This window comes from Cariama cristata, unplaced genomic scaffold (assembly GCF_000690535.1).
Source record: "Cariama cristata isolate BGI_N322 unplaced genomic scaffold, ASM69053v1 scaffold7012, whole genome shotgun sequence".
NCBI lineage: Eukaryota > Metazoa > Chordata > Aves > Cariamiformes > Cariamidae > Cariama > Cariama cristata.
Window position 1 is genome coordinate 1 of NW_009603185.1, and position 24848 is coordinate 24848.

Sequence of the window (24848 nt, forward strand, 5' to 3'; positions counted from 1 at the left end):
CTCCTGTTAATCCTCTTATTCTTGAGAGAGACCAGTCTCAGAAAACCAGCCCTATGGTATGTTAGCATCGTCAGAAACATCGGAAGATGTGAACGGTTTGAGTCTGTAATTCTTCGCTTAGGCTGCAGTTAACATAGTTTTTTAAAAAAAATTCTTTTCAAAAAGTGGCTAAAATTAGGCAGGTTTACTGTTAATGAGACACAGAACCTAAACTAGATGGGATCGAGATGAATGGCAAACCTTAGCCTGTCACCTTACAGCATAAGGAAAAGTAATGATTTTCTGAACTTCAGCTGTTCAGTGGCATTCTCGAGGTTGCTTGTAAACGTTTGGATGAATATATTACCTTTCTTCACCATATTGGGAAAAGCAGCATGAAGTTCAAACAAGAAAAAAATGGTTTACAGAATTGTCATTGACGTATATACCAACAACACAGAAGTATGTAAAAAAAAAAAAAAATAATCCCAAGATGTTAGGCTTTAATGGCTTTGCTATGAAATGTGCAGAAAATGTATTGAATTACTAGGCAACTGAAAGAAAGTAATAATTAGCAGATTCACAACAGTTTTTCTAAATATGACTTCCCCCGGTATTAGTATTTGTACTTGCTAATGTAAATACTAGTTCATAAATTAATGTCTAGTCACCTGTCCTTAGTGATTATATTATATACATAACATAATTGTCAGTGTAGTCACACCTTTCTCAGTCAGAGAAAGGTAGGGTAAAATACCTAACAGTCACAACAGTATTGATGAATGAAATCATAACCAGAAAGATGTCTCTGTTCTCAGCAACTGATACATTTATTTTTTTTTTAATATAGTTGACAAAACAGATTCTGATGAGTGACAAAAATCCTCAAAACTTACAGGCTTGGGAGATTTTTAGTGATTTAACTGGAATTGTTATTCGTGGACGGAGGTTTCAGAAGTTTATGGAAAGGAAAATATAAGCATGCTAACATATACCTTTTCTTAATTTGCTGTTGAAATTACTTCTGGTTTTTGTTTTCAAATAGCGGTGCCAGCATGTAACTTAGCATCACCCAAGGTTTTGTTTTTATATTTAAGGGTTTCAAAAGTACTGTAGAAATTGTGGGGTTTTTTTCTAGCATTATGTTTTGTGAGATGCTACATTCTCGGTTATTTGTCTTAATTCAATAAACTACTCCATTTAATACTTAAAGCTTAACATCTGAAAAATTTCATATGCATATTTTGAACTTCGCAAAACTTGATAAACTCTTTGTATAATATTGGTTGGGAAACTCGAAAGCAACCATCTCCTCTCACTGCTTTCCAAAGTTAAATGTTAAATTCTCTTCTAACTTCTATTTTTAAGTGGGGGAGGAATTGTAAATGGACAATATTCTACACCTCTAATAAATCTGTTGCTCCCTCAACTGAAGTTTTAACAATCTCTCTATTGTTGTGCATCCATTTTTTTTAATCAAGTAGATTGAGACATGTTTCACTAGAGTATTTGTCTTTCTCTCTCTCTCTCTCCCCCCCACCCCCAAAAAAAAAAAACACCCGGGATTAATAATAAACCTTTCTGTGAGATTTGTAACAATAGCTGATAGCTGTGTTGGAGCCCATACCTTGACAATCATCATCATTTATATGAGTCTTAGTCTCTCTCAGATTTAGTAGAATATCCTCTGAAGATTTTTTAAAAGGGGTACTCTAGTTGGCTTTTAAAAAATAATTCCACCAGATTATGGTGGAATCTCTCTGTAAACTGGGGTATGAGGTCATTTTTGGAGAATAAGTTTGTTTCTTTTAAAAAAGGCATCATCTTTCCAGTTAAAATAGTTATTTATTCTTCTTTATGAGCTTATGATACATATATCTCTTTCTCAGTACATGTGCAGGCTGTGTACGTATACATATGCGCACACGTGTACAACATATATATTTTTTTTTTTTTGAATCATGGCAGGTGATCTTTAGAGGCGGGACTGAGTATGGATCATTTGAACGAGGCAACTCAGGGGAAAGAACATTCAGAAATGTCTAACAATGTAAGCGATCCGAAGGGTCCACCAGCCAAAATTGCGCGCTTGGAACAGAATGGGAGCCCATTAGGAAGAGGAAGACTTGGAAGTACAGGAACTAAAATGCAAGGAGTGCCTTTAAAACACTCTGGACACCTGATGAAAACTAATATTAGAAAAGGTAATACTTTTGATAATTCTGCATTGGAGAAATATGATTTATAATATATGGGTGGGAAAGCATACTTTTGCAGACTCTACTTCATTTATATTTCAGGATTAAATCTCCATTCTAAAATACTATATATTCCCAACTCTGATATAAATCACATTTGGGAAATGTAAGCTTCATGCTTGGGTGGAGCATCTTGCTTTACAGGGTGGAGTCTGATTTTTGTTAAGGTAAAGGATAGCTGCCTTGATTAAAGCAAACTCCTACATTGAAATAGAAATAATATAATGCATTAATTCTTTGAGGAAGCGTTGGGCTAAGAAACGCAAAAATATGTAAGAGTAAATACCGAGCCCCCAAAACAAATTCTCGCCCTTCCTCTTAATGATGGTCCAAGCTTGGAAGGGCAGCAGTATTTCCATAACAGTTGCAAGTTGGTTTAAAGGAGAGAGTGTAAATCTTTAGGTATCACATTGGAAAAGTCATTTATGATGTCAATCTTCGCAGTTTATTTTCTTAAGTACAATTCATTATTGAACAATGAACAACTTGGGTGTCATATTTTTCAGTGGCTGGTTTGCTGTAATTAGACATTTACACAAGGAAAAGGCACATTTAGAATCATTGATGTTTGTATATGGATGGCTTTTGTTTGCATTGAAAATGCTTTTAATGGACAGTAATCTATAAATTTTGCTTATCAAAATGTGTAAGTCTCTTTGACCATGTCCTGCAGGCTTGCTAATTTAAATCAAAATACGCTGCATGTAATTTGGCATTTGTTTTAAAACAGCCTCTACTTTTCTTAGTATAATCGGTGTATGTTTATAATCCAGATTTTTCTTGCATTTGCTAAGCAAAGTGCAACCAAGACTATTAAACGCACAAAGTTAGAAGGCAGAGGAATTTCATTGTGTCTGATGCATAACATTTATCGTACAATCATTTATTTTTTCCTCGGTTTGGCGAAAACAAAGAATATATTGATCCTGAAATGAACAGACACAGCAGTCCGTATTGTTAGATCTTTATCTATTAAAAATGGAAAAACAGCACTTCAGCAAATTCTTTGGCCTCTGCTCATGATTACCCTATTTATTGATTGTTTGCCAAGAATGTATGCATCTTAAGAAAGCCAGGGTAAGAGCATTAAAAATATAATTTATTACGGCTTTTCAAGCAGAGTGCATTAACATTGTACAGTGAAGCAGTGGGGCTATATAAAAAGGACTTTCTGACGCCTGCAAACATATAAGTTCCATAAATTCCTAAATAGGAGATTTCAGCTGTCTCTGGTATTATGTGATATTTGCACAGCAAACTTTAATGCCAGGACAGTTTTAGACAAGGATTCTACAGACTTCACTGCTCCTTATGGCAGACGTGCTGTTTACACAGACTCGTAAACCTTCAGCAAAAGCTCTAACACTGCCTTCAGGTTTAAATCATGCTGTATTTTTAGCAGCGAGCACTGACCAATGCTCTCCCCTTTAATACTAGAAGGTTATGAAGTTGCTGCACTTGGAGATCTTGCCAAGTCCTAGCAGGAGTGATCAGCCAGCTGAGATTGTGCTCTCCTGTATAACATTTTTCACATTAACAGAAGGACACTAGTGACAGTTTGCTAAAAGATTTAGTGGCTTGATTTGTAGTCAGATGATACCTGTGTCATGCTACCAGGATCCACCTCTGATAATCTACGCTGTACATCAAAATTTGGCCAGGAGTTTCTCCCGTGTTGTTTAAAGTACCACCTTTTCCAGAACGCTGCAACTGAGGAGACCGTGTACCTGGCAAAAAGTGTACTGATATGCAGCGAAGTACCCGTGTGTTGCTAGTTTTGTGTCTGATCATAGCTTAATTTGGAGGAACTGATAAAGGGAAAAACAAATACGCTTTAGCTGGTTTTGAGTGCATCTGTGCTGTTTGTTAAAATGAAGCTTTGTTTACATTTTATCTTCAGGTATTAATGGTGAAACTACTTAAGAATTTTGAGCCCTTACTCTGAGTCAGACGGTAGTAGGTCAAGCATCAATTGTGAGAGCCTGGAAGGGGAAAAAAAAAAACCAACAAAAAACCCCACCACCTTTTTGCAGATGAAGCGTGTGTGTTTTAGAAAGCTCTCCGCAGCTTAATTAAAACGAATGAAGAAATCACCAATTTGCATGTACTGCTTTTGCTTTGGTCTTCTGTCCCTTCCTGACCAGTCTCACTTAGATTTAAAAAAAAACAAGACAAAAAAAAAAGCAGCTCCTTCCTGCACTACATAAATATTGGCAAGCTTTTAGTCTTGTCTTTCATGCTGAGCCTATTGGGCAAACTGGAGTGAGTTTGTGAGCTTTTCCAAGCAAGCCTGAAGGGGTTTGTTTGCCAGAGATTGACTCTCTGGTGAACAGATGTAGTTTAAATATACGTGCTTAAGAGGTATCTTTTTTATCATGATTTCTTGCTATATATTAGAGCACAAATCAACAGACGCGGTCTTAAAGCATTTATCTATTGTCAAGAGTAAATCTGCTTTTTAGACTACGGCGTGTCTGGCGCACCTTAGCAGGTTTCTGTAAGTCTAGAGGGCAGCGGTTATAGAGGCATTAACATTGTAGGACTAATTGGAGTTCCTGGGTGCCCTGTTAAAATAACCCTTGTCATCATTTATGCTAAAGATGATACCCCTCTGGCAGGCTGCCATAAGACAGTTCTGTACATCTGGTTTTAACCCTTTTGCTTTCTGTCATTAAGAGATCCTAACCTGCGCTGCTGGAGACAGCAGGACAGGACTGGGGCCTAAAACCATGGGTCCGAGGTCATCGTGTCATCCGTGTCTGTCTGGGAGGCCGGGAGGGATTTTCACAAAGTCTAGGAATCTGATTGCCGGGAGAGACTTTGTCCCTAAAGCAGCTTGGGTCATTTGTTACTTCTCTGTCTGTTGTCAAAAGGGAGAAAAACAATTTTAAAAAAAAAAAAAGGCAAAAGGAAGGGAAAAAGGTTATTTGCTTAATATTCTGTGCAGCATGGGGAAGGGTTTGTCGTGTGATGCTACAAAACTGGAAATTAGTAATTACTTTCAGGCATACCAAAATAGCAACGAATACCAGAAATGTGGAGTATAAAGTGCAGGAGGCAACAACAACAACAAAAAAGCCCGAATTGCAGGTACACTTCTTAAAACGGCATTGAAATCATGATTTGTTTCTTAAAGATGCGAGTGAAAGTAGTGCTCAAGTGCACTCAGTGAATGAAGCACGAATTAGTGTTAACTTTTGCCTTGTTTCCTTGTGTACTCTTTTCAGAGCCAATGTATAACACACAAGGTGATTTGTTGTCGATGTTGAAGGCAATTAAATATTTTTGGCAGGACTAAGAAAGTTTTAATGTTAACGAACAAAATTATGTGGCTGGTACTAAAATGGCTTACAGTGAAGACATCTGCAGTATGTATTTAGGTTCTCATGCTGCCTGCTACTCACAACAAATCGGGCAGGACAGAGAGAATCAACTTCTCTTCAGTCAACCTTGTTATTTCTATAGAAGGTAATTCTTTAATCTGTATCCGATCAAGCGAGATAAATTTGCATTTCTGCTTTTCAGAGAGGTGTATGTTTTGTAGGACTTTCTCTTTTTTGGGGGGAGGGTGAGGGGAAAGGACTCAGGGAATATGTTTATCAAATATTTGTGATGATTCTTGATGCCTCCTCTGCCTGTTCGTACAGGTTTTATTTACATAACGCTGTATAGACCCACCTTCTCTACTACAACTCAAGTTTAATATGTTAAATTTTATTTTTTTTAATAGGAAGTATGCTTCCAGTTTTCTGTGTAGTGGAACATTACGAAAATGCCATTGAGTATGATTCTAAGGAGGAGCATGCAGAATTTGTGTTGGTGAGGAAGGATATGCTTTTCAACCAACTGATTGAAATGGCATTGCTATCACTTGGATATTCTCACAGCTCTGCTGCCCAAGCAAAAGGTAAATAAGATTATGAAATTGTACGATGAATTATGTTTATTTGTGGGGTCTTGGGGGAGGGGCAGGATTTATTTCAGGAATGCGTTGCAGGTTTTACTTCTTAAACTTCTTGCAGATTCTGTCTCTGTGGATTTTTTTTTTTCCCCTTAATGTATTTTTGTTTAGTTAGTGCACGTTTTGTTCGTGGGGAATGTGGAGGTAAATTCTTTTTTTTGTTTTGTTTTTTGTTTAAAGAAAAAAAAAGACTTCAACTGAATCATTAGTATGCTTATTGACCTTAATAATCTGCTCCACTGAGGATCCACAAGGAAGTGTAAAGCATATTTGAGCAGATGGACTGTTGAGAGTCAACTTGCATTTATGACTGAATATCCAGCTCTGTTTCTTTTATTTTGTTCCTAATGGTTTTATAGACTGCAAAGTAATATTTTTTTTTTTCCTATACTCGGTCCTTGCATTGCAAAATCCTTTCTAATTTGTTAAGAGGAATGCTAACTGTTATATCATGTCCTATTGAATTAATGGGAACTTAGGAAAATACACTTCTATACATATTAAAAAATCTGTACGGTAATGCATTGGTACAATTTCATAATATAGATAAAGCATATCCTTGGTGATGTGTGGGTGGGGGGTTTTTGAGGGGGGTGTTCTTTTGTTTTGCCAGATTTAAGAGGCTAGAAACAAAGGTGATGATCTTGTTAAAATCAGATATTTCTTTTGCCCCTAGGAATTAACAGGTAAATTACTTTTTTTTTTTTTTTTTTAATTTTTCCCTGCCCTTCTTGCCCACTTCCCCTCCCCTCGAAAAATAAAAATCCCGCAGGGCTTATCCAGGTTGGGAAGTGGAATCCGGTTCCACTCTCCTATGTGACAGATGCCCCTGATGCTACAGTAGCAGACATGCTGCAAGACGTGTATCATGTGGTCACACTGAAAATCCAGTTACACAGGTAAGTTGCATACCAGTTCTGGGATGTGAACTGTTACTTGTCTGCTCTTACTGTTAATATTGCTTGTATTTAATTCCCACTGTGCTGTGTGCTCAAAGTACAAAGGCTTATCTAAATTCCTTTTTAGTTACTCTAATTCTTCTTTAACTTACAGTATACTATTGCAGAAAACTTTTATAGCTCTGATACATAGATTTTCTTTGGATATCTCATTAAAACTAGATTGCATTTTAGTCAATTAAATGATGCATTACAAGAAGACATTTTACATAAAGTTTACTTAAGAGAAAAATATTTTTGCATATCATGAACAGTACCATCTGTGTGCATTTTGTAAAAGAATGACTTGCTCACACTTATTGTTGCTGTCTAGGTTCTTAAATTTCACAGTAACAAAAAAGAAAAAAAACGGTTAATATATTAATGCTTTTCATGATCAGTCGTGAGAAAGCATTACACCTTAAATTGTTTTACCAAGCGCATCAGAGCAGGAAGGTAGAAGTAACATGAAAAAATAGTCGCCACATGCAGCTGATGTATAATTCATGCATCAATACAGCAGATGTGTTGTATAAAGTAATTAACTAATCGGAACAATCAGGAGACCGAGAGCAATCTCCAGATGCATCTGCTTGATGCGCAAAATGAAATCTGTCTGTCTTAAAGGAATGTTCTGCAGCAGGATGCAATCTTGTAATAATCCCTTTTCTAATCTGTGTTTCAAATAGTTGCCCTAAACTAGAAGACTTGCCTCCTGAACAATGGTCTCACACAACAGTAAGAAATGCTCTGAAGGACTTACTGAAGGATATGAACCAGAGTTCATTGGCCAAGGAATGTCCCCTTTCACAGGTACTTAGCATAACATGTAATAAATAATAAAGCACTATAGGCAACGCTGATGTGAGATCTGAGATTTCTACAGACTGCAGCAAGTAGTACCCGTGGAGTGAATCTGCCAAAAATGCAAATTCATTTGACCACTTCATGATCTTTATAAATATGCCTGATTCATTTTGAACGTAGTCTTACAACGTTTCCCATGGGGAGTCGTGAAAGGTTGTTTACACCACACTAAAATTGTCTCACAGCAAACTGGATTTTAACTGGTTTTTGTCTTCAGTCTTTGAACTGCTTTGATGCAACTACTTTTTTCAAGCACATGTGTTCAAGATGTTAAAAGGCTCTTTACTTACTGCTGTCAAAAGTACTATTGAATCTGAATGCTTGTTAGATAACCTACAGTAGTTTTAAATGCTAATTCATAAAATGAGACAGTCTTTGGCATGCTATATGAGAAGGGAATAAAGAATAAAGCTCTTTGGATGATGTGTTGTTGTTGCAAACAACCAAAGGAAAATCAGTCATTTATTAGTTCTAATCAAAATATACCTAAACAAAAACGAAACCTCAGTTTATGCCTCGCTAAATATTGAACTGATGCTTTCCTCAAGCCTCAGTTGTATTGTTCATTTTTTTGCCATTCTTTTTGTCATTCTTTTGTCAAATTGCTGTGAAGGTGCAACTTATTTTTCTACGCAATACAGTGTCCAATGATGCTGTGGTGGGAATGTCATATTTATTTCTACTTTTTAAATTTTAAAATGTATTTTGTTGTGGTGCAGCAGAGACAAATTCAGTATACAAATAGTTGTGGTTGGGAGGGGAAAAAGGAAATGAAGGAAGTCAAGGTATTTTTATGGGGATTTTATTTCTCTTGCTGAGAATATTGGAGTCTTTGTCTCCGAAAGACTTCAGTTAATCTATAGAGGACTACTCTCTTTCTCTGTCTGTCTTTCCAGCGGATATATTAGCAGGCTGTTTTCCCATCACTTTTTTTCCCCTATGGTTAGATTGTTTTCAGTGATGTGGCTCCAATATAGGAAGTTTTGAAGTGGAAATAATCAAAATTATCTTCACTGGTTGCAAACCATTCCAGTAATATGTCTGCAAAGTTATCTTGTATGTACCTACTATAAAAGCATGTGAGCTTTTGCACTGCTGGCTTATGGAGGCTGCAGATAATTTGGGATTTTTCTCCATTTTAATCTAATAATGACAGTTCTTACTTGATACTGATGGAAAGCAAGTAAATTCTATCGAGATGGAATATTTAATTTCTGTTTGGACATCATGTTTCACACAGAAGCTTCTGTATACATGTAGACGATGCAATGATAAAGCAGAAAAAAAGTTTTTGAAAGGAATACTCCACTAGAGACAGTGTCATGGTACTGGAGACAATTCAACAATTACACTCTTTTCAAAAGTTGTTTTTAAACTATACTGAATATTTATATAATAATTTTAATGGACAAAAAACATCTTGCCTAATAACAACTCTTGACATTAGCACTCGAGATGACCAAAACCCCAGATTACAGAACTCTGATTTGGGGCCGTTTGTTTACTATTTTGCATTTCTTTATTTGTAAAAGAAAATACTTAAAGCCATGAGCTTCTTTCTCTTGTTAAAAGCATACTTATTACTTTTCTCATCTCTGTCTTCACCAGCGCTGCATTATTTGGGTTGCAAGTATTTAAATAGCTTCTGCTTTTCTTTTTCCTTTAAAGACCAAATCACATTAAGGTTAAAATACTTTTATTTATTCTTAACTTTTGGGAAAACAAGCTGTTACAGCGGCTGATTGAGAGCCCATCAGTCAGTCTAAATCTTCCCATTTCCCTCTGGGAGCTTGAGGGAGGACGCGTTGATCTAACGGTGTCCTTTTCACATGACTAAATTGATCTGAATGCTTCCCGTATTTGCCTAACTAATAACTCATTGTATATTGCTCCTGTGGAAGGGACACTGATTTAAGAGCGTGTTTTATTAAACGTATTAAGGTTTGTGAATTGCCCTGCGGTGGCGGGCTGCTGCAACAGAGGTGAGAAGTAAGAGCAAGGCAGAGGTCAGGAGGCAACGTTTTCTTAGAGGGTCCATCAGAATGCCAGCACAGGAGATGCTTCTGAGAGCAGAGAAGTGGTCTCTCCCGTTATGTACTTCCACGGGCATAGGTAGTGCCAAGTGAAGTGCTTCATCACAAATGCAAACTAATGCAATGACACTGTACCATAACTTATTAACACTGTTATGGATATAATTTATTAACCGCAGAAAAATGACTCAAAGTGGAAACGAGAGTAGTTATCGTTTTCTGTCACTGTCATTAGCAGTACTCTGTTTTGTGTAGGTATGGAAGGATTTGTTGTAAAGTATTGAAGTTGCTGTGCTCAATGCGTGGCATCTCCGAAGCCCCATCTAAGCATGGAAAACTGAGAATCATCATCCTCACTTAAAATGTACTGTATTTTCTTAATTAATCTAGCATTTTGTGTGTTTAAAAATTGCTCATATTTATTCAGAATACTGATATTCTATGTACTGCAAAAAAAACCCAAGCAAACTATTTTTATAGTGCAGTTATATTTAATAGCTTGAAAATATGTGAGCAAACAAACTTTGAGCTCCAGTTTGTCTTAATTATAGAGTCTTCAAAACTTAACAGCATCATCTACTTGTGTGGGTTTTATATATGTTTTTTTTTTTTCTTTTGATTTTTTTTTTTTGCCATTTGCTTTCTTGTCCAGCTAAAACCTTGGGGCATACAGGTATGAACTCTTCATGCTTTCCTTGGTAAAATACTACGGTGATTCTTGCTTTCATTAGGAGAGTTGAATGCATGGTTTTTTTGAAGCCACTGTAATTGTCTCGGTCGGTGACTGCAGTGACCACCCCCGAAGGCCAGGTTTATCGCTGAGTATACGAGCCACTATCGCGGGGGAATCCCCGTTGAGATGACCTGGAGTGCTCGGGACAGACCGGAGCAAGGCTCTGAATTGCCGTGGAATTGCAAGCCTCCGTCCAGAGGTTTAGTCACAAATTTTTGATATCAAGCAGGCAAGGTAAAAGAACACTGCAAATTTCACATGGAGAAGTCAAACCTGTTCTGAATTATGCGCTGCAGTGTGTATTTTCATGCTTTACCTCAGGTTTGCAGATTTTATTGCTAGACACTAGCAGCATATGCAGATGCCGGGTGAAAGACTTTTTGCATTTGATACGCATGGCTCGCTTCATTTCTGCTGCCTCTCCAGACCTCTTTTGGTGGGGAAGGCAACTTGGAATTTAATCTAGGGCTCAATTTTGGGCCATCTTGTGCATTCCATTAAATTGGTGCATCTTGAGAGTGGCCTAGATCTCATATCCTTCCTGTTTCGGCTCTTCAGTCTCCAAAGGGCTGTAAAGAAATTGTTCTACCATCAATTCTTATTTCCAACCCCTTGCACAGAAGCTCTACTCTACCTCAGTCTGTTGGGAGCTGCTCTAAAGTGATCAGGCAGGCAGGCCTGTTGCATTTATTCATTTAATGTTAGTCCTTCCACCTCTCTCTACTCAGCCTTACTCCTAGCATTTTCATGGTTCACTTTCACAGTTTTGCTCTAGTGTTTAGTTCAGAAGTCTCTTTTTACTTCCACAGTTAAAATAACTGAAATACTACAGACTGTATTTATACTGATATTAATAAGTTTGGGGTTTGGTTTTGTTTTGTCCCCATTGAATTTTTATGTCTCTCTCTCTGTATATGCATAGTTAGAGAAGCTTTTATGAAGGACAGGAGAGGATTGTGGGCCATTGGCCCAAGAAAAGGCTGGAAGTTCTTTTGATAATTCTGGAACAAACTCATTGTGTACTTTTGAACATTTAGATGTACTCCTTATCTTGATTTCCTGTAACCTTTTCCATGAAAGGAAGATAAGTCACCTACCGAACGAAGAGATTGTAGAGATTAATTAGTATCTGGGCATTGCTTTGAAAATATGGCAGTGATCAAATGACACTGACTTTTCTACTGGTATTATCTCACCTGATTTTTTTCTACAAAAAGATTTTGTAATTGATTGTTGTTAGTATTCACAAACGGGCGCTTTATCAAACCACTGCAAAAGCACTTCTGAAGAAAGGTATTCTTTCTCTTCCCCCACAGTATCCTGAAATGTGAAGGTCTCTTTTTTTTTTTTTTTCTTTTTTTCTTCTTTTCTTCCTTCCCCCCCCACCTCATCCTTTGAAACTGCTTCTATCTAGCCTGACTCTCAGGACAACCGATAGTCAGTGCATTATAGATGAGAAATTCCAGACCTGATGTGTAGTAGAATCTCAAATCTCATGGATTATTATTTTAAAAAATATTTTGTAGACGACATGCAATATTTCCATGGAATATATCAAGAGGCTGTGATAATTACGGATAGTGATTTACAGACATTGCGTTGCTGTTTTAAATTTTTTTGAAGATATTTGTGTGCGCGTGTCCCCCCGGCCCCCATGCCTGTAATGTCTTTTACATAATTTTGCTCTTGATGATGAGGGAATGGCATTTTTTCAGTTAGAGGGATATAGACTTGCATTCCGTGAACTGTATGTGCCCACAGAACAAGTGCTGGTATGATACCGAAATCTGAATAGTTTTGCACTTGCGATAAATATAGCTATCCTGACTGCATTTTGATCAAACTTCCGTGCTGTAGTGAATGATTGTCTGCGCCTGACATGGGCACAATATAGATCATATACTTTTCTTTTTGTTCAGATATCCTGCCCGGAATTTGCATGCTGGCTTATGCAGACATCGTGCAGACCTTGTACGATCTGGCAGAGACGCCAGACAGGAAGCTTGCTCAGAACATCAGTGTTTCTCAGTTCACCTGATCTGAAGGCACCTGGCCATCATAGCAAATCAGCAGCATAATTAAAATCCTCTTGCGTTTTTGCTGCTGTTCTGACCTCCCCACCTCTCCAAAATCCCAACCAAAAAAAGTTGCATTTACTGAAATTAAAATTTTCAGACCTATAAATAACCAAGGAATTAGCTATTAAGAGTTGCCAAAATACATACTTTTTATGAGCAATTTTTAATTCATGCTTTACAAAACTGAAAGAATTTTTTTGGCCTCCCCTTTCAATTCTACCTGCCTAGACCTGAGATCCAAGTCCTTGGATTTCTTTGTTGCTTGTGATTCTCTTCTCTCTTCCTCTCCCCCTCCTTCTCCCCTCCCCCAGTAATTAATAACCTGAGTAAGGAATGCAGCTCCTTTTTCTACTTTAGAAGTTACTGTACTTTAGATTTTAAAGATGTCATTAATTATTTCAGGGAAGTAAATCCTTGAGGGCCTGGGCTCAGGTTTTGGCAGGCAGGGCCTTTCAACCCACCCCTCAGTTGCTCAAGAGCGTTCGCTCTGATGTCTCTTCAAGCTGACGTGGTATCCGGATTTTTAAAACATTTTCAATTAAGTATTAAAATTTGTGCCTGTGATTTTTAGTCATCCAGATAGAACGGGCAGTGCAAAGCCTATTGCTGACGGGATGGGGATGATAAAATACGCGGGTTGGTAGAGCTGTGTGAGGACGTTCGCAGGGTACTCAGCCTTTCGATTGCTTGATCTTTTGATCACAGATTTATGTTCTCTAGATGCATCTAAACACTCCTCAGTGTTAAAGCTATGTCAGTCTGTCTACAGCTGTTTTATCTGGGCAGCGCCCTATTAAAGGAGAAGATACATAGCTATTTTTTTCTGCCTCTTCATTAGAATTAACCATAATGAAGATGTCAAAGTCCTTTTCCAAAATTGTTATGGGGCCTGGATTTATTGTGGGGAAGAGGGGGAACGTACCTTGTTTCTCAAATAAATGCAGTTTCCGACTTCAGAGGACACTATAAGGTGTCAGCGTGTCCCTTAGTATCTGTGCTGTCATGAGGTCTTGTTTTTCTGCTTCTGAAAAAGAGGAGAAGAGTCCAATAGAGGGATGGTGCTAATGTTGATTTTTTTAATTTTTTTTTTTCCCCTCCAATTCTTTTTGTACACTCCTAAAGTCAGCTGTATGGAGATACAAGCAGCTGTCTTCCGCCAGGCTCTCCTGTAAACAAAGTACAAAATTCATGCTTTTTAAGGGAGTAACATTTTTGGGACTGTGATCCCCACTTTGTGTGCTAACCAGTTGGGATTGTATCTCAGCAATTTTGAGAACTGTGTCATGTGAAAGATTATCTCCATCATATGGACTGCAAGTTTTAGGGAAGTGACAGAATAAAAAAGGAACACAGCACTTTTTCTTCTGATACGTTTTCCTTCTAAAATGTGCACGTGTTGTAGAACCAAGCCCTACTCAACTTCTGTTTTCACTCAGTGGTCCTGAGAATGGTATATAGAATAACTCGCATTTTAAATATTTGCGGTAATGTTTTTTTTATATGTATAAAACCATGCTTTTTTTTTTCTTTTTACGTTTAGTGGGTTAACAGGCAGTCAAGTAATGCACTGCTACAAAATTCCGTATTCATTCATTCATGTTTCTCGCATACTTCTTAATGCAGTCATGGCCGAGTGCGAAAGCTGATGTTTTTTTTTTTTTCCCCATAACTTTATTAGAGGGTTAACAAGCCACTCCTCCAGTGTTCTTTAAAGCAAGATTGCAAATAATTCTTTTTTTTCTTCTTATTGGCAAATTGTTGGCTGTAGAGTACTGCACAAGTATAAACAACATGAGAGATCCTTTAACATAACATGAGAGAGCCTTTAGTCGCTTTGCTCCCTTGCTTTGGAACTCATTGCCAATTGAAGTAAGGAAAGCTCTGGCTGTTGGGACTTTTAAATCTAGACTTAAAAGTTATTTGTTCTGTTTAGCATTTTTAAAATGATTCTATTAGGAATTGTATGTGCTTCAGTTTTAATTTTAACTCATAATGATTGTAAAGCACCCTGGGATGCTTGCATGAAGGGCGCTACAGAAACCCAAGATTGTATTGTACTGTGTTGTAATGTATTGTATTATTACATGGTGCTGGAGTTGGACCACGGACAATTCATATAGAAAGCATTTGAATACTTAGCTAAAGATAAGGGGGGGGATACTGTCTCTTCTTGCTTCTTTCCCCCCTTTTCTGTCAGTTATTTTATTAAACTAAATTAACATGGCAGTTATTCCCTAAGAAATGCCAGCATAATTTACTGCTGCAGAGGGGCTCAAAATGTAAACCAGATGATAAACTAAAAATAAAAAAGTCCACATTAAGATTTAATTGCACTTCCCTTTCTATATTACGTTCTTATGTAAAATACATTACAGAACAGTACTTTCTTTATCACTTCCTTCACTTTTAACTGAATTTCATTAACAATAAAGAAATACATTGTCTCTGTTTCAGTAATGTCACTTGACAGTTAATCCCTTAACTTGATGTACATGTCTTTAAGATTTTTTTTTTAATTTTTTTTTTTATAAAGAACATGATAGCACTGACTGGAGCCAAGTATTGCACAATCATGTGATTTGCAAGTTTCCCAGCTCGCAGCTTTGCCAGTGCAGGTCAATTCACACCTGCCACACTTATGCCATTCTGGTCCTCATGTTGCTTTTCCACAGTGATTGTCAGAGGTAGAGTTGTGCGTGCGGCTCCTTCCTTCCCCCCCCTCCCTCCCCACTCCAAATGTGTGGTAAACCTTGTGCATTGGAAGTGTCTGCTCAGGAATTAAATGGAGTTTAATTTCTGTCCATTAGGAAGCTGCTATCCACATCGCCAATTAAGGCTTCTATTTAAAGGGCGAGGAGATACGTATGTCTACATCTTAATCACTGCTGCGACTGGTTTGCAGAGACCTTCCCTGGCTGGTTCAGTTATTACTAGCAGTGGTGGGAGGCACAGAGAGCAGCGTGGTTATAAAACCTACCCAAAAGCTGAGCAAATTCTGTAGGTGCTGTAGCGTCACTGTCAGCAGATTTAAAGCTGAGGTATGTCTGTGTTAGGGGACGCAGGAGTGTAGGCATAAAGATACATCGGGAGAAAATTACTTGAATTGGTAGTAGTTTTTTACCTGACAGGAATGAAAGCAAAGCAGGACTCACTTACTCAGCGGCGATGCTGAGACAAGCAGCTCTCACCTTGTCAGACCAGGCTCATTGCACATCTTTGCTCTAATCCTAACTTAGAAGAAAAGAGATGTGTTTCTCAAACTGACTCTGAGCAAAACTCTCAAAGCTTGCTGCTTCCCCCCCAGTTTTTTTTCTTTTTCAGTTAGTAATTGGGTCCTTCCTTTTTATTTCCAAGAAACGTGGTAGGAAAACCTAAGGCGAGGGTGAGCTTTGTCTCTCTTTCCTTGGACGCTTCTTTAAGAACAACACAAATAGCATCAGATTCCCCTGGTGCCTTGCAGCAGTGATCATAGGACAGGTTTTTCACAACAGCAGCAACCTCGGACCTGCCTCACTCCAAGCTGTGGAATAAACTACTCAGAAGGGGAAAGCTCTGTTCCCCAGGGGTAGGAAGAGATGAAAGGTTCTCCCCGTATACACCTGTCTCTTAAGAATTATTTTGTTTTTTAAGTACTATGATTTCCTACACTAGGAGTTGCAGCTCTTTCGTAAGCTTGTGCCAGAAGAGGGGAGAAATTGCAATAAAGCATAACCTGTGCCTGGCTGTGCTGCCTTTCCAAAGGTTTTGGTACTTTGGTACTTTGGTACTGTCATGGAAAGGATGGGTTTCGTGATGAAAAACTGAGGCGCATCTGAAGGACCTTAGTGTCAATGGCCTTTCTAGAGATGGAGAGGAGATTGTGTATATATGTACGTATGTATCGCAATAAAATTCCACCAAAATATACTTGCCAACTAGTATGTCCACAAGCTCTTAAAGCTGTGTTCCTTACTCTGCACTTTTTGTAAAGAGGAGCTTTGTGTGCTAAACCTAGTCTATCTACGTTTTCTTAATTTGTATATTTTAATATAAGGGGTAACTAAGAACAATTTTTGAATAAATAGACCCTCAAAGTGCACATGCAAGCTAGCTCGTGCATTGCTCTCTTGGGATACCTTCATTGAATCTTGCATCTTTTTATGAATTCTTCAGAGCATCTATACTTTTCACAAACTCTTGTCAGTAAAAGGCGGCAATGCAAAGACGAACTAGTATCTTGGCTAACATAGCTGCTTAAAATGTCACCTTCATGTGATTTTACTTTGCAGAAATTAAGAATCCATAGCAGATTTCATACTATAACTCATCTTTCTCCTGGCAAATTTTTACATTTTTCTCAGGACAGAAAGTAGGTTTGTTCATGTGCTTTTAGCAGCATAAATATCCTCATAGAATTTGGGTCTATATGATTAAGAATGATCAGATGTACAGGTGGCTCATAAAGAAGCACATGGCCTGAAACAATAAATCTGACACTTAACCATTTAAACAAAGGATAGGCAAGGAATGTTACATTTGGCACTAGAGGAGTATTTAAGCAAGCAATCAGAGGCATGAGAGATGCTCTGACTAGGAGCAGAAATCAATGAAGTTCAAACTAAAAGCTAGTCATACATTTAAAAAAAAAAAAAGTTACACATCTAGTGAAAGAGATTGTCATGGGATGTGGTGAAAGATCCAGCACAAGAAGTCTTCAGATCAATATCAGATGTTTGCTCTAGCTCAGCCACAGGTAACCTGGCTGAATTCAGAAATTGCTAGACGAACTTCTAGGGTCTCTTTTTATGTAGAGTCCAAATAGATGCTCAAAATGGTCCCTTTTGGCTTTAAAAATCTGCAAAAACTTGTGTAGGAAAAGGAAAAGGGATCAAGGAAAAGGCTTATTCTAAACACCAAAAGAAATTCAGCAAGACAACTGTTAGTGCTACTGAGTCTGATGACTTCTTGTCTGGACATTGTGCCTTAGGGCTCAACTTCATGCCAGACATCTGATGCTTTGCCTAGCAGAACAGTGGAATCCGAGAAGAGACTTGCTGAAAATCATGTCCTATTTCCCAGCAAGGAAATCTTCCTTAACGTGGTGGATAATGCTAGGCGATTTTGAAGAGCCTTTTACAAAAACTGTAGTGAAAACAACCATTGTGGCTGGTTGAAAATTGAACAGTTATCAACATCTCTCTCAGGAGAATGTATATACTTAATTTTTGTGAAAAGTTCTATGTGTCCAAAGCTGCATTTAATGCATTAATAGATCTAAAATGTCCCCTATCGCACAAAGCATTTGCATTAGGATGACATTTGGAAGCATGTGCGTTAGGATTAGCATTTTGAGGTAGGAAACAAGTCAGAAGTTCTTTGTCCTGACTGGAACGGGGTGGTTGGAAACAAAAGCAATCTACCTGAGAGGAAGGCTGAAGGTGTCTCTGACTCTGGATTTTTACCAGATCAGTCTGTGAGATCTCCAAGGCCCCACCTACCCCAACATTTATTCCTGTACAAGAAATGCTGGTTTGCCCTGTCCACATCCGTTGCGCACAATCTGGATTGTGCTCCTGGGCTCCAGCTTCCTCTGGTCTCACTCCTTGCCTCCCAAGGAGAAGGGGTGAGCGTAGGCACGCAGCCTTCACGTAGCGCGTTGCCTGGCGTAGGAGGAGCAGCGGCCCGGAATGGTGCCGAGGACCCTCTCTCCGCATTATGGGACTGGGAAGGAGGGATGAAAATTACCCGGGAGTAGCTTAGCTCTGGTCCTGTGGACTTGAAATCCAGCCAGGGTTGGAGCATGGCTTCTGAGTTAGGCTTCATCCAGCAGAAATTCTGCCTGTACACCCTGAGATGGCTTTGTGATGGGCACCAAAGTAGGAGCAATGGGGAGAGCCCTTGAAAACATACATTTCTAATTCAAGCTAAAAGAGTAGTTTAAAGCAATCTAGTTACTTCATAACAGCTTTTCCAAGCAGATTCCTGGCTAAAATGCATAGTGCTTTTCTTACCCATGGAGCTCTCAGGTTTCGGAGGCCTTCTGGCAAAGGCAGTTGCAGAATCAAAATCTTAGGGTGTAATAATTCACCCCTGAAACTATAGGACCGTTTTCATTCCATGAAGTAAACCAAGAATTAACTTATTAAATACTGATTATTTTGCATTTTATATTTTATCCAAGTTGATTTTAGGAAGGGTTTAGCCAGGACTTTTACTGTACCTGCCGTTTACAAATGGTGTGCAATAAAAGTCAGGATTCTTAAAAAGATTCACGTTGGACATCTGACAATGAAGACAAAAATGTGTTATGTCTCCTTACCTTTTATAGGTTGAGGCTGTGACTTCTTTTTCTTTCTTTTTTTTTAAGTCTAAGGCACTATGCCATAAAGCTTGTAAAGCAGTTACCAAGTTCATCAAATCTGAATTAACATTTCCCACCTACCTATCTTTCTCTCTTCGAAACTTTTAACCTTTGTAGATACAAGACTAGTATCTTGGGAAGCAGCTTTTTATTTGAGCTTTATTTATATCTGTCAGTGGGAGATGCTCGGAAAACGTCGGGAGAATGCTGCTCTGTCATGCAGCAACTGGGAATTTACATTACAAAATGGTAAAAATAGTGCAAGGATCAGTTCCTTCAGATGCTGAATCCTCATTCCCGATTTTCAAAATATTCTTGTGTGTGGGTAGGTTTCTATACACATATAGATATATGTGTATATATATGTATATATGATTAGGGTTCTTTTTGTTTTATATCTTCCTTCGTTACATTCAACGTAGTTTTATGTTTACATTAATACATACATTTATAATACTTAAAGGCAACATAAGGCAGGAAAGGAGGAGGAGATAATTTAGGTTTTACAAGGATAGGAGGAAAGACATGCTCGTGTATTGGAAGAAAAGCTTGTGCTGTCATTTTAAATCTGCCTTTAGGCACTTTTAACTTATATGACCAGCATTTGTCATGCAGATCCTTACTTCTCCTGACCCTGGCAACAGTATGGAGGTCAGATAGCCATCCAAGTGCAATGCCAAAGGCACAAACAAAAGTTTTTTTCTTCTCTGTCCATCTGTGGGTTTTTCCCTTATCCTACATGTTTATAGGGCATATGACAACAAATTCCATTGCATTACTTGCAATAGTTCAAGGTAATGGACCAAGGAATTGCACATAATTCCTCATATGCAATTAAACTGTCCATTTCGTGATTCTTTGTCCAAAAAACAGCTAGTGGCTAGATATATTTGGTCTACTTTTATGTGGAGTGGCAGATGATAATTCTCTGCCGTAGCAGAACACTGGGAACAACATTTTGCCCTGGTTGAGTTTTTGCTGTACGTGGGCTGGCGTAGGCTCAGGCAGGCTAAAATCTTTTGATTTAGGGATAATCTTGTGTTATCCGGTTGGAGCTTGAATGTTCCCTTCTCATTTGAAAAATGTTAACGTAGAGCCTCCAGAGAAATAAGTACTCCTAAGAGTTTGTGTTGTATTAAAACTGATGCTTGTGATTTCCACACAAACAAAAGCCACTGATAGTGGCTAGGATCGAGGGAAACAAAGTTCCTCTGTCCTTTATGAAAAGATCCTCTCCTCCCCCCCGCCTCCCCCCAATCTTTAAGTTCTGTTCTGCAACTTTATCACTATTCAAACTAGGTCTAGGAACAAAGGCTCGTAGCTTTTCTTTTTTTCTTTTCTTTTTCTTTTTTTTTTTTTTTTAAGGCATGTTAGGGTTGCAGCATTGGAACATGCTACCCTGCTGATGTCTAGGGATATAAAGTGGAGGGTTTAAGGAAGAGAAAATAGAATAGAGCCTTAAAAGTTTGGCTTTAAAAAATGGAGCTAGTAGTTTGACAGATTGTTCAGTAAATGTTCATTTTATTGAGAATTATAAAAAAGGTGCTTAACGCCTCTGTGCCATTAATATAATACATTAAAAGGTTACTGTCAAGATTAGTGTTTCAGCTCTGAAAATTGACTGTAGGGTTTATGGGCAGGACTGTTCATATTCTGCTTGGAAGATGAGGTATCTTCTACTTACCACTTGACAAAACCATTATGTTGTTACAAGGCTTTATACTGAAAACCTTGATAAATAGTAACATAAATAAAATCTCATTTGAAAAGCGGGAGAATAGTTGCTGTCTGTCTTATAGCCAGATTTAGCAGATGCGGGTTTGAATGTAAAACAGTTGTGAAAATAGCCAGTGTCAAACTAGTGCAAAATTAAACTTGTGGGGTGTTCTGTTTTCAGTGTCTGTTATTGTTGAAGTACTCCATTTCAAAAGCATGCATTCCTTCCTACAGAAAAAAAATCAGATTCCTTAGTTGAAATTAATTAGCATTCAGAAACCAGATAGCATGTTTTTGGGTATTCATGAGATCTCTGTTTGAAAAAATGTTTTTAACTTGTAGAAATGTGTTGCAACACACAGATGGGAAGAAAAAGAAAAAAAAAATCTCTTTAGCAAGCACTGTGTGTAAAAGGAATATTACATTTTGCACGCTCCTGATTACCCTGTGTAAACAGTTTTTGACATCTGTCTTTATAGTTTTCGAGGAGAGGAAGACTTTGTTAAAAGAACCATTTTTATACAGCAGTCACCATTTCAGTCTTGCTTTACCTGTATTATGAAAGCAGATGGTCTGCATGTCTTTTGAATATTTATAACTATCAAAAACAATCTCTTGCTATTCACCCTTAGGCTTATGAGATGTCAGGACTGTTCTGGTTGAAAAAAAATCATCTTGGGTGTTTACAGAAAGAGGATTACATTAAGCTGAAATGACTATACATTTTCCAGTTTAATATTTGTCCATCAGCTGTTTAATCGTATTTAGATAATTGTGTAAATAAGTTGTTGCAGCCCTTGCCCCTTCCACTGAGCAGGCTTGAAGCTTTAAACACTGATGAATGAGGTGCAAAAAAGCTCAGATTTTTTTTTTTCTAGTTAAACAACCTGGAAGGCCTAAATAAGTTTTGGTTACAATGCTCCTTTTGAGGGAAATGTTTCATTTGCGAAGGAATCACCGATATCTAATTCAGCCGAGTTGTAGGAAACTGCTGTGTCTGTTACCCTCTGCTAAGTCTGTTAGTGTGTATTTGTTCTGTGTAAATACTGCAGCCCAACTACCCCTTCATGAGGCATGAAAACAACCTCATTCTGCCCATATAAAAATAATTTTAAGGTTATTTAGGGGAAGTTTTGGGACTGTGGGGGTTAAAAGCTTTTTTGACTGGAAGCTGAGCAATCACTGATAACAGATTTTGCTGTGGTTGGTTGATTTGGCAGAAAAGCATGAACAGTTTTGGTTTAGATGATTGAATTAACCTGATTAACATTGTTTTTGTTGTTTTGCAAAAAGGACGACAGTATACTTTTAGCAATGATCGAACAATACTTCACCTGGTTGGAGAGCAGTGTTAGAGGCAATGACTCAGAAATGCCTCCCTTGTAGCACCTGCAGTGGCGGCCGCAGTGACTGGCCGGCCCGAAAGGCTCAGGTCCTTCCAGTGGCTTGCAGGAGGCACCTTGCATTCCGTTCGGGCACCGTACGAAAGGTGTCTGATGCCACCGTTTTATCGGGTTTTGTTTGATGGGCGTATGAAAAGAGTTCTGGTGGAGATTTAAGATCATTTCCCCAGGGAGTTCCCCAGCTTCTTCGAGAAATGATGGTGTCTGGTCTTCAAATCTCTGGTATTTCATCTTCCTGAGAAAATGGGATTTGGTTCAAACTACGCTGGGTGAACCTCAGCTGAACTTCAGAACGAATTCTACCCCTACCTCCACACTGTTGTTGGATGCCTAATTATAATTAACTTATTTGGCTAAAAAAAGAGCACTTGGGCTGCAGCAGATGGTATCATTCCAGAATAGTGGGATTTCTGTGAAGGTGGCACCATTTCAGATGAGATCTCCCGATTCTCAGAACAGGACTGCAAGTGATAAGGGCAGGGGGGGAGGAGGGATGGAGAGAAGAAAAAGAGGGAAATTTGGGATCTTGAAGTCTCGCAACTTACTTTCAAGGATAAACTTCTGGGAGAGACTTTAAGGCTGGGGATCTGTGGCCAGTTTTTGCATTCTATCAATTTTCTTTGCGACGCATGAAAAAGAAATCAGATTATGAGTGATGAATGTGATGCATTTGAATATTTGTATGGTATATTTATATTCGTCATCCTTCTACGTGGAAAGCATCTGCCTCTGTGTCTCACAGATAAGGAAGGCCTATGTACAGTAGTACCTGAATATGGTGTGCTTCAAATACAATCATTTTCATTTTGATTATTGATAAGTATAAGCCAAGACCTGGGGAGCTCCTCACGTGTAATGACCCGGGAAATAAGAAAACTTCAGTATGCCTTCAGTGTAGATCGTGGATCTCTGAAGACCACTAACTCGTAGGGTTAATCTTCAGTTTTAGGCCCTAAGCATAGTGGGCATTCATATAGGTAGATTGCCATTAAAACATACAGGAATTCTACAGCAATACAAATTATATAGGAATTTCTATAGCAAAGCGCATCTCTCTGCACTGACGTGACTGCAGGTTTGGTGACAATAAATAAAGCATAGAAACAATGAAATACAATGTTGTCAAGTTATTTTCTGAGTTAACAAGGTAGTAATATTTTATCTGGCTTGTAAAATTTTGCCTTCAGTGAATTAGTAAATAAATCATTGATTCCTCCTGATGAGGATTCTTAGCGTAGGTAATATCACTTGAATGTTTGCATGAAGTGTTCTCAAAGAAAAAGCAGGATAATTTTCATTTTAAAATGTGTTGATAATGTCTGTGTTTTGTTGTGGTTTTTTGTTTTTTTTTTAATCCACTTTGAAGAGCTGGAGTAAAATCCCAATATTAGCCATCAGAGCCTGAAATTCACATTGTGTCAAAGAAGCTAAAATTCCTAGCACTGTTATTTAAACAGACCAGTCCCCTGTTTGGTTGTAAAATAAAGTAGCTGCATTAAATTTATTCCTGAAGAAGCAGGGGATATCACAAACTGCCATGTCATTGGCATATCTTCTTTGTAAAATGACATGGAAGGGAGGACTAGGAAATCCTAGACAAACGTCTTCATCAATAATAGGTAATTTACTAAAATTATTATTAATATACATGTTTCCATACTTACTAAAGTTATTTGGGCAGGAGAAGACACCTGAAAGGGGCAAAGTAAAATGAGAGGAAACCACCTTGAAGTCTAAATGACATCCACAAAACGTGCACAAGCTGATATGGGATGGTGGCCCGTTACCTGTGCAGTTCCCCATTTTGCCCACACAGATCTGCAGGTTTTGCATCTATAGTAACTGTGCATTCATATAGTTTAGCAATTCAGATCCAAAGGACTTTTTAAATCACGCCTTATGTATCATGTGCCCATGTTCAAAATGGTTTAATCTGTAAAAGAGCTTAAACAATAATTTTGTAAGTATTAGACATTAATGATACTGCTGTTATATTGGAAATTGAAATTGGGTTCAGCTGAGCTTGGTTCAGGTCATTCAGGCTAGAGTTGCAGTAGTCTATTAAGATTTCATTCTCCTTTTATACCACTGACAAAAGGCTTCTAGCTAATTTCAGAAATGTCAGATTAATATCAAGGAATGGTAAGAATTTTGGTGATTCAGAGAAACATTAAAATAGCTGCCTGGTGAGTAGAGGGTATCCACATTTGGTATAAATAATACTGCCTCACTCTAGCAGTTCTGAGCCCCCACAAATAGCTTGTTACTGAGTAATACGTTAGAAAATGGTTATAATGAACTTCACTAAGATCAATAATCAAGGTACTTCTACTCAGAAGCTGAACTAGCCTTATAAAAGAAGACTTATAGTAATATTTACTGCATTTTTACTCCAGACTCTTTCTTCCAGTGGTTACTGCAGTTTGTGTAACAAAGGGTAGATGCCCTGCAACGATTTTACGACAGTGCAAATATAGCTAAATGTTACATGCTGAATAGCGAAGAAACATAATAATCAGGGCTTTGTCTTCTTGACTGTCAT

General features: G+C 38.1%; 1 protein-coding gene across 1 annotated transcript in view; it reads left to right on the forward strand.

Annotated features, from left to right (window-relative positions):
- Window positions 1-1952: 1952 nt before the first annotated feature.
- SATB1 (SATB homeobox 1) overlaps window positions 1953-24848 on the forward strand; it is a 71339-nt gene continuing 48443 nt past the window's right edge. Inside the window, exons 1-4 of the mRNA XM_009695071.1 lie at window positions 1953-2183; window positions 5968-6144; window positions 6971-7097; window positions 7826-7949. Coding sequence (XP_009693373.1) covers window positions 1973-2183; window positions 5968-6144; window positions 6971-7097; window positions 7826-7949 — 639 coding nt within the window. The 5' untranslated portion in view covers window positions 1953-1972. The remainder of the gene's footprint in view (window positions 2184-5967; window positions 6145-6970; window positions 7098-7825; window positions 7950-24848) is intronic.